The 19,191-nt window shown below is 36.7% G+C and overlaps 2 protein-coding genes across 6 annotated transcripts in view; one reads left to right on the top strand and one right to left on the bottom strand.

Moving 5' to 3' along the window:
* The window catches only part of cep162 (centrosomal protein 162), a 28,545-nt gene extending 26,393 nt beyond the window's left edge, over positions 1-2,152 (top strand). For all 3 annotated transcript variants that reach the window (XM_014023638.1, XM_014023639.1, XM_014023637.1), the window contains one exon: positions 1,804-2,152. In XM_014023638.1, coding sequence (XP_013879092.1) covers positions 1,804-1,980 — 177 coding nt within the window. In that variant the 3' untranslated portion in view covers positions 1,981-2,152. The remainder of the gene's footprint in view (positions 1-1,803) is intronic.
* Positions 2,153-3,276: 1,124 nt separating this feature from the next.
* On the bottom strand, positions 3,277-18,671 carry cyb5r4 (cytochrome b5 reductase 4). 3 transcript variants are annotated; one of them, XM_014023641.1, is made up of 17 exons: positions 18,572-18,636; positions 17,284-17,327; positions 15,499-15,617; positions 15,083-15,236; positions 11,851-11,951; positions 11,613-11,697; positions 10,281-10,359; positions 10,146-10,203; positions 8,374-8,467; positions 8,107-8,139; positions 7,763-7,885; positions 7,380-7,520; positions 6,303-6,449; positions 5,531-5,681; positions 4,527-4,613; positions 4,076-4,237; positions 3,277-3,598 (listed from the first exon to the last, which is right to left on the bottom strand). In XM_014023641.1, exons 1-17 carry the CDS (start codon positions 18,604-18,606, stop codon positions 3,544-3,546), a joined length of 1,668 nt encoding a protein of 555 aa, XP_013879095.1. In that variant the 5' UTR covers positions 18,607-18,636; the 3' UTR covers positions 3,277-3,543. The 3 variants fall into 3 exon arrangements, with proteins under 3 accessions (XP_013879095.1, XP_013879094.1, XP_013879096.1); XM_014023640.1 differs by lacking the exon at positions 17,284-17,327 and having other exon boundaries at positions 18,572-18,671; XM_014023642.1 differs by lacking the exons at positions 17,284-17,327; positions 18,572-18,636 and adding an exon at positions 15,888-16,061.
* Between the last annotated feature and the right edge of the window lie 520 nt (positions 18,672-19,191).

Genomic DNA, 19,191 nt, shown 5'->3' with positions numbered 1-19,191 from the left:
TAAGCTGGAAAAATAAATATGAAGGTGAATTAAATTATAAAACTTGAGGTTAAGTTCTTTTTTAATTTATTTCGTGCATTTTAAACATTTATTTAGTGATTCATTTCTATGTTTCTGCTTTTAATTCTAATTATGTCAGTTTTGGTCCTCCGTACAGCAGAACTTGGAAGAGGTATTGGAGCAGGGAAACATGTAAAACATGTAGGGCTGCGGCCCTCCAGGACCAGGATTGCCCACCCCTGGTTTAGAAATAACGTTTAACCCCTCCCACATTGACGGGCAGCAACAGTTGCTTTAGACTTTTCCTGCTTGGCGTTGTGTTAATACACACCTGTACGCTCCAGAGCAGCAAGCTGACAAAACGTCTTTCATAGGTAATCACAGTGATGATGACTAGTTAATCAATACATCTGCTGATTTTTTTTAAATAACTCTTGAAGCAGCTAGAGTGGACACTTTTTCACTCAATTTTTACTTTTTTCTGTCACTTCAGTAGAAAACGAAACCAAATATTAGTTTATTTAGTTTATTTATTTCTTCATCATCAGTGACTTTTTTTTAAGTGAAGAGAAAATAGAGACAGAGAGAAAAACAGAGAGAAAAGTAATTAGAAAGATAGAAAGATTGAAATAGCGATTAGAAGTATATTAAATGTACACCAACAAAACACAGGACCACACACCCAACATCTGTCCGCTCACCTGAAAAATAAATGGATAAAAACATGGAGGGCATATATAAAAATATACACATACTCATACATATATAAAGATATACATACATACATGCCTACATTCATAAATATTGTCAGTATATACACACAGACATATATACACACTCAGTGACCAGTCAGAACATTTTTTACATTTTAGCTTCATTTTTAAGTATCTGCTGTGAACTGTTGTACACTTGGTTAGCTTTTAGCTTTAAATCACTTTACAACCTGGGAAAGACAATCTTACGTCTTGATGTACTGTACTGCTAATAGTATTTACTCACCCGTCCGAATCACTTAATTCCAGTTTTCCGGTCACTTTCATGGTCAAAGGTGTATAAAATCAAGCACTTATGAACGAATGGATTGCTTTCTGGAGCTTAACGATTTCCAGTGTAGTGTCATGATGGGATGCCACCAGTGCAATCCGATGGACGAGTCTGGATTTGGTGGCTGCCAGGAGAACTGTCTGACTGTACTGTGTCAAGTGTAAAGTCTGGTGGAGGGGGGATGATTGTATGGGATTGTTTTTAAAGGTTTGGACTTGGCTGCTTAGTTCTAGTGAAAAAAATGTTTAATGCTTCAGCATACCAAGTCATTTTGGACCATTTCCTGCTCATAACTTTGTGGGAACTGTTTTGGAATGGCCACTTCCTGTTCCAACAAGACTGCACACCAGTGCACAAAGTAAGGTCCAGAAAGACATGGTGTGGAAGAGAGCAAAGACTTTGAGTCAGGCCTTCTCGTCCAACATCAGTCTGACCTCATCCATGCTGTTCTGGAAGAATGGTCAAAAATTCCAATAAAAAACTCTCCTAAGCCTTGTGGAAAGTCAACCTATAAAAGTTGAATCTGTTATACCTGCACAGACTGGGCGAACATCATATTAAACCCTGTGGATTAAGACTTTGATGTCACTCATGTTCATATGAAGTGTATGTAAAACCCAGTTAACTAAAGGAGGGTTTTTCCTATGAATGAATGAGTGTGTTGCTTTAAGGAAACTCAGTGTATCTATAGCAGAGAACAGACAGTTGCTGCTCTGATGCTGAGGGTTGTTGTTACCCTGATAAACTCCATCTCTGCAGGTCATGGGGGGGTTGTGGCAGATGTCAGCAGCTGATCTTCAGTCAGAGGTGGATCACTGGAGGCATCTGGCTCAGGACAGGAGCAGAGAGCTGAATGGTTTCCGTACTGAGCTGGACTCAATTCTGGATATTCTGAGACATCTTCAGAAACAGGGAGTGGCTCTCTCCAACCCTTGAAGTGCCGACTGCAGCCCACCCTGTCAACAACTGAAACCTCATACTGACTGATCTGTTTACATCTCAACACGAGGGTTTGTTGTAGGTTCTGTCATCCAAAACATTGTAAGTTCAAAATAAGTTTAAAAATGTTTAGTTTTTTAAATATTAAATGTTCTTTTCCACCATCCAACCTCTCTTGAGTTTCTTCACCTGTACTTTCCCGTTCGACGCAACCGTTAGCTGATCAGCTGCTCCTGGAGGTGCTGAGGTCTAAATGGAGACTCAGAGGGAGCAGAGCTTTTCGTGTTCCTGCTCCTAGATTGTAGATCAGCCTTCAATTTTATATTACACAATCCCCTTTACTGTCCATTAAAAGTCTTCTAAAAATACAATTTTATTCTTTAGCTTTTGACACAGACTGAGACTTGTTTTTAAATTAATTTTATTTTATTTTATTTTTTTTTTACTGAGGGTGTCGTGTTGCCTCTCAGCAAGAAGGTTGCTGGATCAGATCCTGTCCGGGGACCTTTCTGGGTAGAGTTTGCATGTTCTCTGCCTCTTCCAGTGTGAACCTTGTTGGTCAACCTTCTGAAGTGTGTGATGCTAATGTTATTTTTCTGAGCAGTCCAGTCACACTAATCAGAAATCAGTGTTTCATTGTATTTCTCATTTTATTTTTAATTTGCATTAAAACATCACAGAATAAATACATAAATATGAAGTTGTACAAAAACAAACAATCTCAGATTTAAATTTATTTTACATCTCAGAGCCTGTAAGAAAATACCAAGTCGCCACACCCGCATTCCTCCACCACAGACCCCACAACACACTCACACACCACTGCCATTATCTGCCTCAACAATGTTACGAATTGCCAACGTACAATATAAATTGAATGTGTGTAGTGAATAACCGTTTCCTACAGTGGGTTCACTTTCACTGATCATCACAAGGCAACGTGAACAGTTTATTTTGAGAGAACTTAGAAACAGATTCAGTCAAAAAAAAAAGGAAAGAAAAAAGGAAACCGATTCAGTGTACCCCATTATTAGACTGTGATATTTAAAACGTTGTAAGTAGTAATATCACTGCATGTGTGCCAGGCTGCAGTAGAACGTATGCTAGGCTATAGGAAAATGAAGCTAGGGAGAACCATCACTCGTAACTTCACTGTTGGAATCAACACAATTCAAGATGACTGCCACAACCAATTTGACCTTTAAAATCAATCAAATAACAATTTAGTCAATTTGAAAGATATTGCACTAAGATTTGACCTGGTAGTGTCTGAGAGTCATTCACAACACATACTGTAATTCCAAGTGCAGTTATTTAATAAAACTTGAGTGATTTTCAGAGGAAAGCTTCATCTTCTGCTGCTCATCCGTAGTAGTTTTACAGGATCCATTTGCACCATGAATTTTTAAATCAGAACTGCCTGATGAAGATGCATTCAGTATCGTGTCCTCAGTGCATAGATATGTTTTTTCATGCCCCACATCATAGATTCAAAAAAATATTTATAGAAAACACATTTTCTCCTTCATTTAGGTTTTTCAGGGAGGTGGGCTGAACTCTTCATCCCTGGAAGGTGTGGAGCTCATCTTCACTAAAGTCCAGCTGCTTCAACAGTCTGTGGAATGAACAGAAACAGACCAGGGTCCAGGTGAAAACCACGAGGCAGTTTTATTACAACACATTCATCACTGGATCTGAAAGTGTTGAGCTGGAAACCTGACTATTCTGCTCAGTTTCAGAACCATGTGCATGTTTGTAATGTCTACACAGAAGACTGAGATCGGAAAAATGCAAATATAAAGATGTGTTACACCATATTTGGACACTAGAAAGGATTTACAGTGCAGTCTAAAAATATTCACTTTTCTGCATTTTAAGTTATAACCTTTTTTCCAGTGGATTAAATTAATTTGTCCCTCAAAATTTGACACACAATACCTAATTATGGCAAGGTGAAAACAAACAAATGTATATCATAATTTCAATTTCATTTATTTATATGGCACTAAGCCTAGAAGGCCCTATGGGTTCCCCTCTACTGTAGTTTCCATCACATCAGTATTGATCCAATTAATAATATTGTATTCCATACCCTATTGTTAGCTCTGTGAAGGCTGAAGGGCCACACACGCAAACATAACATCTGGCCTCATCTGGTCTGATGAGGAGCTCGTTCAGCATGGTCTTATTCACCCGACCTGTCCTACCCGTCCAGCTGTCAGACAGCTCAGAGAGGATGTATTCCACCTGAAACCTGACACAATGCAAACATAATGTGAACACACACACGAAAATAATTTCAAATGCAACATAAAATCTGCAAGTTTTGGAAAATTTTGTTATTTTACATTTATAAGTAACTAAACATTAAAAAGAAAAATGGTACTACACTGAATTTTTCATTCAATCCAATCATCAAACAATACTTATTTTGTCAAAGAATGAAATATCACTTCCTCTTCTCGTTATTTTCCTACAAATCAGAACTGTCCATACTGGTATTTCTCCCTGAATTGTATTTCTTTTTGCAAAAACTGAAGTACCGTTTGTCTTGAGTTGCCAGTTCATCCAACTGATTGTGCCACAGAATGTCCTCCTTCCTTTGGTTAAAAAAGAGCAGCTTTATTTGCCTGAGAACACACAAAGGATTTACTTATCAAAATGTTTGTATTTACAATCATTAATCACAGCAGTAAAATGAAAGTGATTAAATTCATTTTTGTTGTTACAAAAGGAGTTTTAAGTTCTTCACATCATATCTAGTGGTGGGGACAGTTTTGCTAATCAGTTAGCAGCAAATGGTGGAACTAACGTTTTGTTTAGCTTATTAGCATTTTTGCTAACTTTAAAAAACATTAGCAGACAAATTAGTTTCTTTTAAATTAAGTTCCAGTAACTTTAAGTCCACCAACACTAAGTGAAGATCTCTCAGAGAGGAATGAAACTTTCCTGAGGGAAATTCTCTCAATGAAAGAGTAAAGTGTATGCTATGAAGGATTTTGGGTAAACTTCATTTAAAGCAGGGGTTCTTAACCTTTTTGACCTCAGGGCCCAATAGCCTATATGCCACGGACATCCGGCCCAGCATTGAATGCCACTCCCAGCACTTCCGGTTCACGGTCAACACAGTGTTAGCAAAAGATTTTTTCACCCGACAACGACTCTTAATGATCTCCACAGTACAGAATTAACATATTACATGTACCAACATAAACACAGGAGACATACAGGTCCAGCCAAGTGGGAAAAAAAATCAATTGATGATGATTGATTTAAATTGATGGGCTACTTGTATGGTTTGGATCATTTTCCCCATACGTAAATACTCCCAATTAGTCCTGTTGATATTCAATACTTTTTTTTACACTTTATTCAACTACAAATCCAACTTTTTATTAATTGTCAAATTGTGTTTGAATTATACTGAGCTTAAAATTTTAAAACTGAAACAAGAATGTGTTTAAATATATTTTTACCATCACTGCACCGATTTCAGAGGTACCAGTGAACTGTTGTAATTTCATTCAGTTTGTCATTTAATTCCTACCTGATGGTGTCGACTTCCTGAAGGGCGAGGCGGATGAGGCGAGCCATGGGAGTAAAGCCTGTGCCTGCAGCTAACAAGTAGAGGTTTGTGATGTCACGAAGACGTCGGAGACTGAAAGTACCCTCCGGACCACTCACAGATATATGACCACCTTGAAAATAGAAATTTGATTAAAACTATGACTCATGTTGCCTCATGTGCTCTCCTTTCAGATCAGTGTAAAAAAGGATTTCCTGAAACAGATTTCACTGTAACTTGAAAATGTTAAGGTTCAAGAAACAACAAAGAGGATGAGGTAAAAATATTGGACCAATCAAATGGAGCTCTTACGTATTTTGCCAATTGGATGGATCTCTTTGGAGATCTTGTTGGATAATTTATTTGGGGGAAAAAAACTAATAGTGAGGGGTGTTTTTCAGTATTTAAAGCATCAGAAACTCTTATGGGCACAAAGTCATTAAGAAACTATTGCATGCAGTTTGTTGCATTGCTACTACAGCAGCTGTATCTAGCTGCATTTTTTTAATAAAACAGTCATGCTGAAATATAAATGATGTAGTGAGCAGCAGTTATTAATTTTCATCAATATCAAACATCAACACTATTTATCACAAGTCATTTTGTTATGGGAATATTAAGCAGTGTTACTGCACATTGCAGGTTTTCCTAATGTGCAGCCGTAGTGAGAAGCAGTGTGCAACAGTGAGAGTACATTAAACATTCACACTAGTCACTCAGACAAGTTTAACCTTACAACAGAACCCATAGTTACCAATTTGCAGGTTGTTGAGGTACGGGGTGAAGACGCCATCAGGGTAAACTTTGACCATGAGGTAGAGGTCTGACTCCTGAGAAGATTGATGGGAAGCTGCTGCCAAAGTCTGATCCACTGGAGTGTATGGCCTCACTACCTCTGTATCTAGTTATAACAACAACAAAAAGTTTCATGATTCCTTTTCTTTTCATCTACTTTGTTCACTTACATGTTATACATATGACAGTAAATGTAACAGTTTCAAAAATTTGCTGACATTTATAATAAACTACAACTATTACAAGCCGACACTTTGACAAAAAAAAAATTGAGTTGTTGCAAAAAACAAAACAAAACACACCATTACTTTAATCCTGTCAAAGATTCACATTTTACTGTTAAAAATGTTTGATTCCCAATAGGAAAGCAACTTCCGGGGTACAAATGACTGACGTGCACAGCTGAGCAGAGCAACAAGCAGTGTAAACTGGGGGTAAGAGCCCCAGGTGTGTTTCTAAGGGCGGGGCCATAGTTGCATTGGTCCCAGCTGAAATCGGATTGGCCCCCTGAAGTGCTCTTGCCCTGTCACTCATCTGTTGTTTGCCCGAGAGCAATGATGCAGTTCCATGTCCAAACACTAGTGGCGCTAATGAGTCAAATAGGAAATTTTAAGGCGCCATCACACTGTAACATTTTAGACAACTTGTGCAAACTCATTATTTTTTATGTCTAAATGCATTACAGTTATATATTTAATCAATTTTTTAGCATTACATTATGTACACGCCTAAAAGAGGCTTCCAGTTGATTTGTTTTTAATCTCTTAGTCTTTAAAATTTTTATAAGTTGGCATAAGTTGTCTAAAACATTCTAGCGTGGCAGGGCCTTTACAGAAGTCTTCTCTTCTTAAGAAAATTTGAACAATCCTGCAGAAAAAGTATTTCAACTAACAAACAATGGTTGGATTTTCTCATGCTGGGTGTTTGAGTGTATGTTATCTATGTGGAGTAAAAATGCAGGTAACATTGGTAAGGAGAATTTACTGCTTACATGTACAAAATATAATATTCACTAGCTGAGAGCAAAGTTATTTACCTTGAATGAGAGCTTTGAGGTAGACATGTTGTCCAACAGGCACATGAATGACAGTCCCTCTTGGACATTGCAGTCTAAAAAGTTGAGTGTTATGATTCACATCAGCTTTAGATACTAGGGTACAATCCCGATAATAGAGAGCTGTTAAGAAAGATAAGAGCAGGAATAATTAGTGACCAATGGGGACGGTGCTCTGGCTGAGCTAAAAGTAATCAACTCCAAACCATTTTAAAGGAATTGAAATACAAATATACATTTCAATCCAGAAATTATAAGGACATTTTGGTTTCACTGTGCAGCTTGCTACTGTATAATAGAAGAGAAGACTGGTAACATTCAATGTGACATCCATAGTTAGATGAGCCACTAATCTTTAATCTCACCTCTGTCCTTTTTGCATATAAACGTATTGTGGAACTCCAGAGGCTGACCAAGACTTTTCCATTTTTCTTTATTCTGTTTGTGCATGGTGACCTGAATCTTTCCAACAGAGGAAGCAGTGTGCACTGAAGATGAATAAAAAAACAAGTGCAAATGTTTCTCAGAAAAACAGGCAGACACAAACATTTTTCTAAAGGTTCCTCATCACACTGAGGTACAGCAATGTGTTTGAGTATTTGTTAATTCATATTGACAAATAGCTACTAAAAATTAAATTGAAGTACTAGATTAATGAGCAACATCAACAGAAGGCCCATTTTATATCCATCCCCAATTGTTTTCTTACCAGCAACGGTTTCCTTAACTTCATCAGTAAGACCTGAAAATCCAGAAAAGTAATTTTACCACAACTACGTTTTTACAAGGTAAACCTTTTTAAATACGTTCTCTGTAATTGTAGTGTTCAAACTCCATCTAACATTTACTGAAAGCAAATGAAACAGATGATGTAGTTGTGTTACAAAAATAATAATCTAAATAAAGAACCCAAACTCAATGTTTGTCATTTGAGTTATATAAAAATAAACTAAAACAAAACTACAAATCTACTCACATAAATGTACCATGTAGGACATTTTCCCAAGAAGCACTTCTACTCGAAGAACACCTGCCTGGAGGTCAACAGTCATACAGCCTGAGCTAGGAATCTGAGACACAGAAAATAACTCTCACTAATCTGTTAATAACAACCTTTAACATAGGACAGAAAGTCATTCCAGGTTATTTAAAACGATTCAGTCGTATCTGCCAAAGTTTTTCAAGTTAAAGCTAAAAACATTGTGCTTCCTATCCAAGGAGCTTTCTTAATTCAAACCTATAGTGTGTGGGGTTCCAAGTACATGAATTGTAAAAGAAGCTCACTAATTAATCTACTGTATGTAACACAGATTAAACTACATGCCAATGGAGAGTCTTAGGGTCTTTGTTTGTCCGGCTAACAAAAGACATGTTTTGGTCAAATGCCTTAAGGCAGTGTTTCCCAAAGTTGGGGTCCCGAAACAGCAAGGTGGGGTCCTGAAAAGATTTTCTGAATTAATTACATTTTTGTCTTAGTTGTTACAACTGAGTGAGGTTAGTATATTTAAAATGGATAAATGTAGTATATAAAAATGTTGTTGCTATGCCCATGTTTTGTTGACCTGATACAAATGTTTATCATCCAAAAATAGTTGGGGGCTCAGGTCACTGTTACTGTTATTTTGTGGGTCAAAAGCTGAAAAGTTTGGGAACCAGTGCACTTTGGTTCCCAAAGTTGGGCTTGGGACCCAATTATGGGTCATGAAGCACCTTGGATAATCTCCAGAAATCAATTTAAAGGGTAATAAAATAATTGCTGATGTAATATTTTCCTTTTATTGATTACAAAAAACACAAAATAAGTAAAAATAAGTATTCATATTTGTGTATAAGCTGTTTAGATTGTCAAAAAGCCTGTGATTTTAGGGTTATTAACGAAGTTCGTGTACTCAGACCAGTAATATTTGGGGTCACAAGTTTTTGCCCTGAATATTTTGTGGGTCAGAAGATAAAAAGTTTGGGAACCACTGCTTTAAGGTGTGAATTAGAGGGAAACTGACTGGCTATCAGGCTTCTGGTATCAAAGTTCTGGAGAGCTGAAATGGGAATCCTTAATAGTTTCACATCTCTCTGTTCATGGAGCATTAAATATTCAGTTTTTTTCCATATAACAACCTAACAGATTTCCTCGGTTATATTTTAGAAAAATGTACAAGTTTAATAATGATAATAATATAAATAAACTGAACTTAACTGAATTAATGTGTGAGAAACCCACAATTTTTCATTTATTTAGTCAGTATTTAATGCAGCTGGCACAATACATTTTTAAAACATGATGTGCTTCTTTTCAGATTATTATTAAAAATTAGCCCTTCTTGTTATGGAAAGAGCCTGTTGATACAAAAAATAGCCTCAGGTTTTTAAGAAACGTCAGATTATTAATAAACCGTTAGACGATCAATAAGATCAATCAACTTCAGATTAGTTTATTTATTGATAATTTGCATCCCTAGTAGTTGTGGCATGAAATGGACAGATTTCAAGGGTTAATCAAAATGTATTGTAATCCTGAAACAACCAACCCTACCAATACAGCCTTTTTTGTTTCATTAAAATAACTGATGAGCAGCCTAATTGTTGTTTTATCAAGTTTTCTTCCAAACCAACAAACACAAAGAGCTCTGAGTCAGGGTCATTAGGTGTTACATGAGAATTAGCCTGCACAGATGAACATGAAAGACGTGTTTTATGGATTCTGTTGGCGTACACTCTTTTACAGAATAGGTTTGATTGAAAGCTTGTTACCTTTCTTTTGGCATAAACAATGAGATGGACAGTTGTGTCTGTTTGGAACCAGTCGTACCTACATTAAAAACACACAGATGAGTCTTTGTACACTTGCCTTAAACTGTGACGTGTGTGTCAGGTTTGTTTTCATACCGAGGCTGAGAGTCGTTCTTTAGGGCAGCCACAGCAGCAGGGGGTGCGAGGCCCGTTGGAGGTGGAGTGGGGGTGGCAACTGAGATGCCAAACAGGAAAATAAAGATGTCGGTAGATTCAAAAGGTAGAGCGGTTTTAGTTTTTTAAATTTCACAGGAGTTCAAACCAATCTGAATAAAGATTGTTCCCACAGGCAGCTGGCCTTAAACAGCATGAGCATGACTATGAATCAGTCAACATTACAAATATTAACCTAAATCAATCATCGTACTTCAGTAGTTATTCCCTACACACTCCACATGCTACTTCAGTAATGTCACAAGATCTTTGTTTATAACTTGATTATTCTGAGCTAAATTTGATGTGGAAATAGTTATGAGTCAGTGTAAATATAATCTCAGAGCTGATTTTGCACTATTGCATACAATACAAGTGTTAACCAATTATTGTTTGTTTTAGTTATTGCTTTACAGTAGTTAAGTGTGTATTAGGTGTGAACTGCTAGCACTCAGAGTACAAGCTAAAAATCAGTCTCTGCTACTAATATTTACTCAATGCCAGTAAAGACGGCTGTGTTTAGGCATGGGCCGGAATTAAATTCTAATAATATGATAATCTTAGACCAAAAGAAAAAAAATCACGGTTTTGCAGTATCATGATTACATGATTATATCTCTAAAAGGTGATATTTTGAAATTGGTATTTAAGAACAAAAAAAAACTTTAATTAATATTAATATTAACCCTTTTTACTTTTATTACAACACAAGCTGTAAAGATCCACCATAAGGTCATAAGGGATTATTATTTATTTTATTAAATTAAATTATTTTTAGAAACTGTTTTTAGATCACAGGAGAATTGCTGAAATTTCATTCCCCTTTAGCAAGTACTTTCATACTTATGATTTTTAGCATCTAAAGCAATTTAGCTAAACTGATCACGTTTACAAATAAGATAACTGCTTTTCCACTGCTTTAATAGCTAAGACAAATCAAGGTATGCTGCATGACATGTCGTCTTTTTATTGGGTTTTCAGTCCAAAGGGGTTGTTTAATGTAAAGAAGATTATATAAATCACAAGCATGAACCCATATTTATGAAATGTGTGTTCAGCTAAAAGGCTACTCAGTTAAAGATATGGAGGAACGCTGTATTTTTGCCTTTCACTTAAAACTAATCAAATAAACAATCCAGTTAACTCCAAAACAATTTGGGAGAGAAGTTGTGACTGACACAGGATTAGGCTATAGAAATGACAGGTGAATGAATGGAAGTCAATGCAAAGTCCTCATGAGGATAGAAGAACAAATGTGTGGGTGTGTGTTTGTACCTTTAACAGCTGGTGCAGCCTTTGTAGCCATTCTGCCCACAAGGCATTCTTTTAACATAGACTCATAGTTGACCCAGCGATGGACCTGAACATAAAAAATATTTACTCTCAGCCACATTAATCAGCTGACACATCATCAGAATGTACAGAAATGACAAGGGACCACGCTGACATCAGCACAAATCAGTAAAGACAGCACCTCTCACAATGACAGAATTTCTCTTTATGATTCACAGACCTGATTAAAGAGCTCTGTGCCGTCTATCCCTGCTGCCTTCATCAGCTCCTCTTCTCCACCTGGGTGGTAGTCCATGTATGGGGTCACGTTGTAAACCAGACCTGTAAGCCATACAGAAAACCTGTTAATGTGCCTTACATATGGGGTGTAGTCACTTTATGGAAAACAAACAAACAAACAAACAGGCAGTTATATGTAACACAGCACAGTGAGTATCTGTATATACAGGCCCACTGACTGATTACAAGATTGTAGACACCCGTGATGATAATTAGTGGACACCCCTTATGTTCCTTTGGTCACATTATTTTCTGGGATACCATCATTTCTGTCCAGAGCTGTTTGAGTTGTATTTTAAAAAATCTGTTGAAGCATGGCTGAAAAGCAATGCCTGGTTTTTAATTGTTAATTTTTATATAATTTTTATTTACTATTATTTTTGTCAGATTCTAGTTATTTCTGTGACTATTGTGGTTTTTTTCTTCCATTAAACGAGGGGTACCAACAATCTTGTCTGTGTGTATGTTGACATGTAATGTAATTTCATTGTTGACAGTACAATGACAATAAAAATTTTATACTTTTATTATTTTGCACCTTTTTAACCTGTAAATACACACCTGCAAGTCCTTATTCTATAATTACGCTCTGCTGCCCTCTGCAGACAGACTGAAATCAATCAGCCTACCCGCAAACTACGGAAAGCACTGCATTAATAATCATACTTCAATATAATAAATCATCAGTATTAGACAATTACTGAGGTGGATGTGAAGAGACCCATAGCAGATTGTTTTTTAAATAGATATAAAAGTATAGCTGTATAGTGATCAAAGCTACAAAAAGTATGAAAACAACCAAGATGAGCAAGGCTAAATTATTGTCCTCTCAAACCTTCTGCCACTTTTAAGCAAACATTCTGCTGAACTGTACTAAGTGTTGATCATTTTGTCTTATGACATATATTCAATTGGTGATCTCTCAAGAATTGCATTCAGTTTACTTAGTGACTAAAATTACAAGAAAACATACACATTTTCAGTTGCAGTCTCACTGAATTCTAAGTGTTGCAAACAATCAACCAGTAAGCAGCCAGGTTTTATAAAGCCCAGTCTGTTTTTGTGTGAAATGGTTTGCAAGCTGCATTCTTGGACATGAATAAAACATTCTCATAAAAGCAGAAGCACCATTAAAACCACACAGCTGTCGGTAAAAACACATTCTTTGATGGGTCTTCTTGCAAAGTGAGTTCACATGAGTGTCAAAAGTCAGTTTATCATCGATAACTGTTCCCAGATATTTAGCTCCATGCACCATCTCAACAGCTTCCCTGTTAAAGGGATCCACGATTAGTTGTAACATTAAACTTTAATTGATAAACATTTATTTTAACTGTAAAATAAAGACTGTAAAAATACTGTAGGCTGTTTAGTTTTGTAATGTTTTTAAATATATTTTAACACGGACGGAGCCATTTTATTTACACGCAAAGCATTCTGGGTAAATGATGACATTAACTAGGTCATCAGTGCGAGGCTGCTAGCGAGCTATATCCACCCTGAAGGTTAATCTTGGACAATATCTGATGATCGACTCTTTTAAATGAAACCAGAGAGMGTTGACAGAGAGGAGAAGGTAGAAATGACTCAGCCTGGAACTGAAAATATGGATGGAGGACAACAGAGCTGCTTTATGTAAGAAGAACATCAGCTTAGCCTCTTAGCCTTCGCGTTAGCCCCAATGTTATATTGCCTTGTATGTATCAGCTCAGCGCTAGCATAACTAATAAGCTGAACTGAGGTCCTCCATCCATATTTTCAGTTGCAGACTGAGTCATTTTTGTGTTCCACTCTCTGTCATGTGGATGGAGGACCTCAGTGATGAGAGGAGAATGTGTAGCGCTGAGCTAATACATATATATGGTGATAGCGTCTGAGCTAACACTAAAGCTAACAGGCTAAGCTGAGGTTCTTCTTCCATGAAGCAGCTCTGTTGTCCTCCATCCATATTTTCAGTTACAGGCTGAGTCATTTCTACCTTCTCCTCTCTGTCAACGCTCTCTGGTTTCATTTAAAAGAGTCGATCATCAGATATTGTTCAAGATTAACCTTCAGGGTGGATATAGCTCGCTAGCAGCCTCGCACTGATGACCTAACCACGTCATCATTCACCCAGAATACTTTGTGTGTGATTAAAATGGCCCCGTATGTGTAATATATTTTTAAACTTTAAGTTTAAAAATTATAAAAACTGAACACCCTACAGTATTTTTACTGTATTTATTTTACAGTTAAAGTATATGTTTATCGTATAAAGTCTAATGTTACAACTAATCAGGGATCCCTTTAAGAAACACAGGAGTGGCAACTGAAAAGTCTTTTCTAAAATCAGTGACCATCTCCTTTGTGTTTGAAACATAGAAGTTTAGACCCTGACCACCGGCCCACGGTCAGGGTCATCACTGCTGAGATAGAGGACAAAAGGACTCCAGAGAAAACCCCACTGACACGTACCCGCTGGGCTGGAAATGTTCATAGTCCACAAATACAAGACCAGAATCAATACCATAAAATCAGTGCAATTCTTCTGCTAAAACGTGAAGTGTAACACAGTTAAAAGCAATAAAAAAATCAATAAAAAGTAACTTGCAACAGTTTTTGTGCCTTCTGTCTTAAAATCAGATTTAAAAGAGTTCCTGTTGCAAATTTGCAGCTCAGTGAAATATAACTTTTAAGGATTTGACAAATATTAGCCTAGTCTAAAACTACACACAGTATTATTCACACCTGAGTAGGTTAAATAATCAGTTGAAGGGCACCTGCCAAAAATGAAATCGAAGAGCCCCAACAGGTGGGTTGATTTTGCAGATATGAAAGTATGAATCTATAGTGACCAAAACTGCTAACATACAGATTAATGCTGAGCACCAAGCCTAAACTTTGTCTCCTTGTCAATTATTCCACTTTTGTGGAGCAAACGTGATTCTACTAAACATCTTGGTCATCTTTATCCTGTCATAAACCCTCTAAATAACTTACAGCATGAAAGATTCAAATGCATAAAATCAAGTGTTAAGTTACTTGTTTCCAATCCAAACTAAACATTATTATGGAAACTAGAACCTCTCTGAACAATAAGCCTAATGTTGGTGTTAAATTAAGATCTACGATGGCACCAGTGTCCAACAGGGCCTGTGCAAGCTGAGAAAGCCCTGTCCTGGGCAGCCTCTCACCTTGTATACAGGTCCAGCAGTCCTCTCTTGTGTTGTGTTTCTGAAGCTGTTCTTGGGTCACTTCAATCAGGCGCCCTCTGAGTCCCGTCAGATCTTTGGCACTTTTAGCAAACCGGATCCAGTCCATCAGACTGTGTCCAGGCTTCAACGCCACCTTACAGACGGATGAAAAACAAGAGTACTAACATGACAGTTACGAAAATATTATTTAATCAGGACAGTGTGCAATAAAAACCTAAACATAAGAACATTGATGCATTGCACCGGATTTAGCCTAAAGCTAATTTACATCTAGTTATCACATGATTACGTTGCATAATTGATTAACAAACACAGGCTCTGAATTTTGCAGTAGTTTTGCAGATTTGTCTCATTCAAACAACTCATTTTGGAGGGAAGTTCGGTTCGGGGGTTACCTTGTTCCTCCCAGACTGGGCGGATGAAGAGACCCTCTGCTGGGAGCTTGAAGAGGGGAAGGACTGGGTCGGAATGTTTAACATGATGTTGTGAAGGCAGTCCCAGTTTCTCACAAGTCCTACACAACACAACACTTTATCACAACATGAACTGTAGCTCTGCAGTCACTCACTGCTACTTCCGGGTTACTTGTTTTTGTTTTTTTTAAACACTTTTTCTCTTTAACACTGCCTGTTCTGCTGTGCTGAACTTTAACAAATGACTCTGTCTGACGGATTAACTCGTAAATACTACCACATTCATTGTTACAAAACGTATCGAGCTGCCATTAAGAAATATCAGTATGTATTGAAAATAAGTATGTATTTCTTTTCTTTGTTTTACTTACTTGTTGTGTTATTTAAACACGTTAGCAAAAAAAAACTAGTCAATCAAGAAATACTTTGCAAACAAATCCAAATGCAACCAGTTATCCTTAAGGTAAAGTAAAGCCTTAAATTACAGATTACGATTTGAGTTAAGCAACAACAGTCCGTCGCTCTGTCTGACGTCAGTATGACGATTTTAATCTGCGACGGTTCAGCAGTGGCCAATGAGGTGAGGCGCCGTCACGTGATTTTTCATGATCGGAGCGGGCAGCCGTCTTGTGCGGGGCGCAGACTGCGCACCATGCGAGGTACACTTCGCTGCAGCATGCAGGAAAAAACAAAACTTGTTTCTGAGTCTGAATTAGTGAAATGTTCCAAGTGCTGAAATGAAACAATGATGGTCCGTCCTCCTAAAGAGACTGTCCCTGCTGAGAATGCTCTCCAGTGGACATTATGACAGCAATAATTATTACACCTCTAGTCTACAGACAGTACTGTCACTGTTAAATCTGAATGTGGTAACCATGACATGTTAAATTTAAGTCAGCACATCAATGAAACTCAGCTTTATATTGACAGCCATTATTTTGATTTGTCAGTACATATTATCATATCAGGTAAAACATGTTGCCAATTTATATACATCTGCAATGAATGATGTTTCTAAAAAAGCAGAAGCTATAAGTAAAATAGTCCTTTTAAGTGGTCTGTAACAATGCAATGTAGGCTAATTTGTTTAGGTAAAAATGACAATTTGGAATATAATATTATTATATTTAGAGCCAAAGCTGCTAACCATGAGATTTTTTTCTGCTGAAAAAAATATTTTTATAGCACTGATTTAATTTAATTTAGTTTGAATTTTGTGCACGGTTGGGTTAATGTTTAAATTGTTTCTTCTGTTTTGATCCTTTGTTACTGAGACTCCTGCACTTCCCTGTTTATATGACTTTTACAGAGTTCAGAAGTAAAGATATAATAAAATACATTAAATTGCTTGATTTATCCAGTGCTTGACAGTGTGAAGCAGCAGTAAGCTCCACCTCAACTTAGATTGTGCAATCCCTTACAAAGTTACAGTTCAGTGCAGCAGAGATCCACTGGACTTGCAATGGAAGCAACAGTTAATAATTTAAAGAAAACACACAACTTGAACAAAAGCTCTTGCAATAAAAAAGAGTGGCTGTGTGGATGTTCTGAGAGAAACCATTTGCAATGAGTTTTATAGATGGTGAGACACTCAGCTCATCAGAAGCAGGTTTACAAATATATGAACCCTACAGAATGGCTTATGCACCTTTTGACTGGCCGAAATGAACAAGTTATGTTTCGTATCTCATATAAGTATTCTTGTACATGCAACTGTAGCTCAGTTGATGCAGATTTTATTAAAGCAAAGTTGTTATTATGTCCTACCTTTATTAATAAATGAAGCCCGTGCACCGCTCACAATGTCCCATCTGAGTCCAGATGTCACAAGTTAAAAAGAGGCATAGAAAGCAAAAAACAAAAACAACAAATTGGTTTCTCTTAGGACACACACTCACAAATATATTTATATGTTTTTTGGGGGGGTATCAACAATATATATCAGAGCATTTCAGTTCTTTTTACTATTTCTGAACAGATTTTGATCCATTTGTGTAATTGTTTTAACTTCAGCAAAGCAGAATGGACATTTAACAAAAACATTCACTTGAGCCTTGAAGCTCATTCTCAGGCTGTTTTGGCTAACAAACATTCTTGCAAAGATTCTGTATCATTTAAAAAGACAAACAACAATCCTCAGGGAAAGTGCCTCTGCTAACATATCAGTGTATTCCCTTCACTTGTTCCTGATGTAGCTCCCAGTATATATTTTACTTTTAATAAACATGAGCATTGAGAAAAACAGTTAAAAAGGAACAAGGAAAAGCATGTCTTAATTAATTCTTAAACATTAACATGTTTTTCATTCTAATAAAATGATACAATTACTGTCTAAATGAACAGTCATGTTAAAAGGATGTTTGTCTTTATCTCATAAGTTTATTTTTTTTTGCATCCTTCAGAAAGTGATCTAATATAGTCAAAGGTTTTCTCTTGCTAGTTTTTACCAAGCGAATGCAAGATCTACATTGGTTTTACAGCACCTGCCAGAGTCTCCCAGCCAAGTACTAACTGGGCCCAAACCTGCTCAGCCTCTGAGCTCAAATAAGAGTTGGCATGTTCAGGGTGGAGTGGCCACAATGTCTTAGCTCAAAATGAAAACTATTTTGACAAAAACAAGTCATGATGTGCAATCTTTCAGCTTAGCACAGATATGTTTTTTATTTATAAACTATTATCTGTTAGCAAATGTAAACAAAATGAACAAGACAGTAAACAGTCATATTTTTAATATTGTATGAACTAATATGGTATAATATTCGCTGATCCAATAATTATAGCAATTGATGTCATCAGTGCTACAAAAGTGAGTAGAATTTTTAAATTTGACATTTAAGTTTTGCCACAATTCTGGGAACAAGGCATGCCCAAGTTGCTCCACATACTGGTAAATCTTTTCAAAGTAGAGACACATATTCTCATCTTATTTATGAAATAAGTCAGATTGATAATCACATACTGTAAGCCAACATTTCAGTTGCAATAATTAAGCCTAATTCAGAGTACTGAGCTTCGCTAACAATGCAGGATGACATAAAGATGTAAAATAACCTACCGCAAACTAAACCCCTGAAAAAAGAGGAGACACATGAAGAACTGCGTCCTCCACTGGATGCACTCTCGTTCTCATCTTCCTCCTCTTCTTCCTCCGAGTCTGTTTGATTATTTGACATTGTGAAACTAATAGTAGCTCACAGGGCTTTAAAATAACTTGCATCAGCAAAAGAAACCTCTGAGCATCACAGCAGTTGTAGGGTTGTTTTTGAAAAGCTAATCTGCTAAGAGGATTCCCAGAAAGTCGATGTCCTCTTCAAAGTAAAGCTTAAAACTGGTTACTCTAATTTGTAACTACATACAGTATGTTTTTAACATGTTATTTAACCTATTTTTTATTTATTTTTATCATTTCAAATATTAGGCATCTGACACATTTCTTTATTTCCAATTATGCAAATTGAGTTTTATTTATTTGTTTATATAAGACAGGGCAAAAAGTTACATGTTTAAACAATACAAAAGTTGCTTTGGCCAAGTTTTCTAGCTGAAGGCTTTTTAGCAAACTGCAGGCTTTTTAAATGTCAAAATAACAAAAACAATTTCTGAAGCAGTCTGTACCCAACAGGAAACAATATCTCAAACCAACAGTTCATATAGACCAGGGGTCTGCAACCTGCG

This window comes from Austrofundulus limnaeus, unplaced genomic scaffold (genome assembly GCF_001266775.1).
Source record: "Austrofundulus limnaeus strain Quisiro unplaced genomic scaffold, Austrofundulus_limnaeus-1.0 Scaffold383, whole genome shotgun sequence".
Lineage (NCBI taxonomy): Eukaryota > Metazoa > Chordata > Actinopteri > Cyprinodontiformes > Rivulidae > Austrofundulus > Austrofundulus limnaeus.
The sequence above is the reverse complement of the archived record's forward strand: the minus strand, read 5'-3'. Positions and strand labels throughout refer to the sequence as shown.

Coding starts and splice junctions, on each gene's coding strand:
- cyb5r4 (XM_014023641.1), bottom strand. CDS start 18,606: ATGTGTCTCCTCTTTTTTCAGGGGTTTAGTTTGCG. Junction 15,618..17,283: donor GGCTTCATTTATTAATAAAG/GTAGGACATAAT, acceptor TGTGTTGTGTAG/GACTTGTGAGAAACTGGGAC. Junction 8,140..8,373: donor GTCCTACATGGTACATTTAT/GTGAGTAGATTT, acceptor CTGGATTTTCAG/GTCTTACTGATGAAGTTAAG.